The 2363-nt window shown below is 44.5% G+C and overlaps 1 protein-coding gene across 1 annotated transcript in view; it reads right to left on the reverse strand.

Moving 5' to 3' along the window:
• Positions 1-2363, reverse strand: part of LOC103374134 (aminopeptidase N-like) — a 45391-nt gene that overhangs the window by 27247 nt on the left and 15781 nt on the right. The window contains 3 exon segments of the mRNA XM_008304170.1: positions 507-592; positions 1778-1921; positions 2007-2120. Coding sequence (XP_008302392.1) covers positions 507-592; positions 1778-1921; positions 2007-2120 — 344 coding nt within the window.

Genomic DNA, 2363 nt, shown 5'->3' on the forward strand with positions numbered 1-2363 from the left:
TAGCTGCACTGGACGAACGCTGAGTGAACACTCAGTCCACCTGAATCCATAGCTAATGAGTAGTTCTTTTACGAACTGAGCACCTCTAAAAGCAAGTTCAGTAATCGGCTTCAGAGGCATAATGTGTAGCGTAGTGTACCTGGACTCCTTTCGTGAAGACGCCTTCGGTCAAGAAATTTGACAACATCCTGACGATAGATGCTCCCTGAGGACAAGAAAACACATTTTTCAGATTTCTGTTTGATAATATGATGGTAATATTTATTAAACACTTCTCCTAACAAAGGTACGAAGAGCTCAACAGAACGAAAAACAACATAAAACAGAAGGAAATTCTAGAGTTTCTTAAAATGTGGCACTGACTCATTTATGGTACACAGTTAGAGTATACTGCCCTACAATATTACCACTTAAGTAATAATAGTTATCATAAAGGTAGGTGTTGCTTCGTGGTTGTTCTGTGTCTCTGAGTGTCATTTTGTGTCTCTGTAGTTGTTTTTGTCCACTCCATTGGGATCACCACCTTATCGTAGTGGAGTGGTTTGCATGTCCCAATGACCTCTAGAGCTATGTCGGCGGGAGTATTAATCTCCTGGTAGGGCCACCCATGCCGAACAGGTCGAAAGGTAGGGACGAGACGAAGAGTGATCCCCTGGTCCTCCAGGTTGGGGTTGAGCGTGGGGCTAACTCCCCCACCCCGGAAAAAATACTTTGTTACGGAAACTACGACTACGATGACATATCAACCACCCACAGGCTCAAGAGTGGACTTAAGCCAGCTGACCAGTGGCAACATGAACGACCCTAATGAAAGCCCCAATGGGGAAGTTAGAGTTGCGAGAAGTAGTCTAAGGCACGAATTAGAATTGGAGCATGGAACGTCTGCACCATGTATGAAACATCCAAACCAGCCCAGGTGTTGAAAGAGATGAGTAAGTATGGCTTGGACATTCTTGGCATTAGTGAATGCCGTTGGTTACCCCTGTTGGGAAACGCATGCCTGGACGGCCTAAAACCACCTGGCGAAGAACAGTCGGGGCGGAGCTGCTAGACATGGGACTGACTTGGGGCGAGGCGTTGAAGTTAGCAAAGAACCAAAAAGAATGGCGTCACCGTGTCGCGGCCCTATTTCCTACTAGGGAAGATGGGGATAAGTAAGTAAGTAAGTAGCTGTTCTTGTATCTTTGTAGTTGATTTGTGTCTCTCTGTAGTAGTTTTGTGTCTCTTTGTGGTCAAATTGTGTCTCTTAGCGGTTGTTTTGTGTCTCCTAATGGTAATTTTCTTTCTCTTTGTGGTATTTTTGTCTCTCTTTGTAATCTGCATCTCTCTGTAGTCGTTTTATGTCTACTTGTGGTTATTTCATGTCTCGTTCTGCTTATTTTGAGTCTCTTTGTGATTGCTTTGTGTCTCTGTAGTTGTTTTTGTCCTTTTGTGGTTGATTGCATGTCTTTGTATTTATTTTGTGTCTTTTTGCAGTCTTTTTGTGTCTCTTTCTGGTCATTCTGTGTCTCTTTGTGGTTATTTCATGTCTTGTTCTGGTCATTTTGTGTCTCTTGATGGCCGTTTTCTATCTCTGTAGTTGATTTTGTCTCTTTGTGGTTGTCTTGTGTCTCCTAATAGTCATTTTCTGTCTCTTTGTGGTATTTTTTTTACCGTTTCTGGTCATTTTGTGTCCCATGGTGGTCGTTTTGTGTCTCTGTAGTTTTGTGATTCTTTCGTCGTGAGCAAATGGAGTTGTGCTAATTCATTTTCTACCCGTGCAGGTCAGTGCAGTTACCTTGCTGTATGAGATGCCGTCGAACAGCTCACTGATCTGGGCTGGTGTCAGGATGTCTTCTTCTTTAGAGGACAGAGGGTGAGAAGAGGCCAAGGCATCGACGCCGAACGCTCGGTAGACGTCAGCGAGCACGATGATGTCTTTCTGTTGGGAGACAAAGGAGATCTCAGGACTCCACCGATCTCCTGCTCCGATTGTGGAGGCCGTGAGGTGGCGGGTAAATCCTTACCACATTCCACTCGGGCTCAGCATGGTCGGCTCCCAGGTACTCAACGTACGTTGCAAAGCCTTCGTTCAGCCACAAGTCGTTCCACCACCGCATGGTCACCAGATTACCAAACCACTAAAGGGGACAACGCAGGGAAAAGGTGTGAATCCGATGCAGAGAACAAACAAAAATAAACAAGACATAAGCAGCTCTAGTCAGAAAAACATGGACTCAAGAATTAGCTGGGACTTGAAGGCTGTAACACTTGAGATCTAGGGTCCCATAAACTTAACTCAAGTCCTACAAACAGATCTACAGGCTCCCACATCTGCAGATGTAACGACATAAACTAGAATGTTTATTGAAGTGAGACTTTAA

Source organism: Stegastes partitus, unplaced genomic scaffold (assembly GCF_000690725.1).
Source record: "Stegastes partitus isolate 25-593 unplaced genomic scaffold, Stegastes_partitus-1.0.2 Scaffold2152, whole genome shotgun sequence".
In the NCBI taxonomy this organism is placed as follows: domain Eukaryota; kingdom Metazoa; phylum Chordata; class Actinopteri; family Pomacentridae; genus Stegastes; species Stegastes partitus.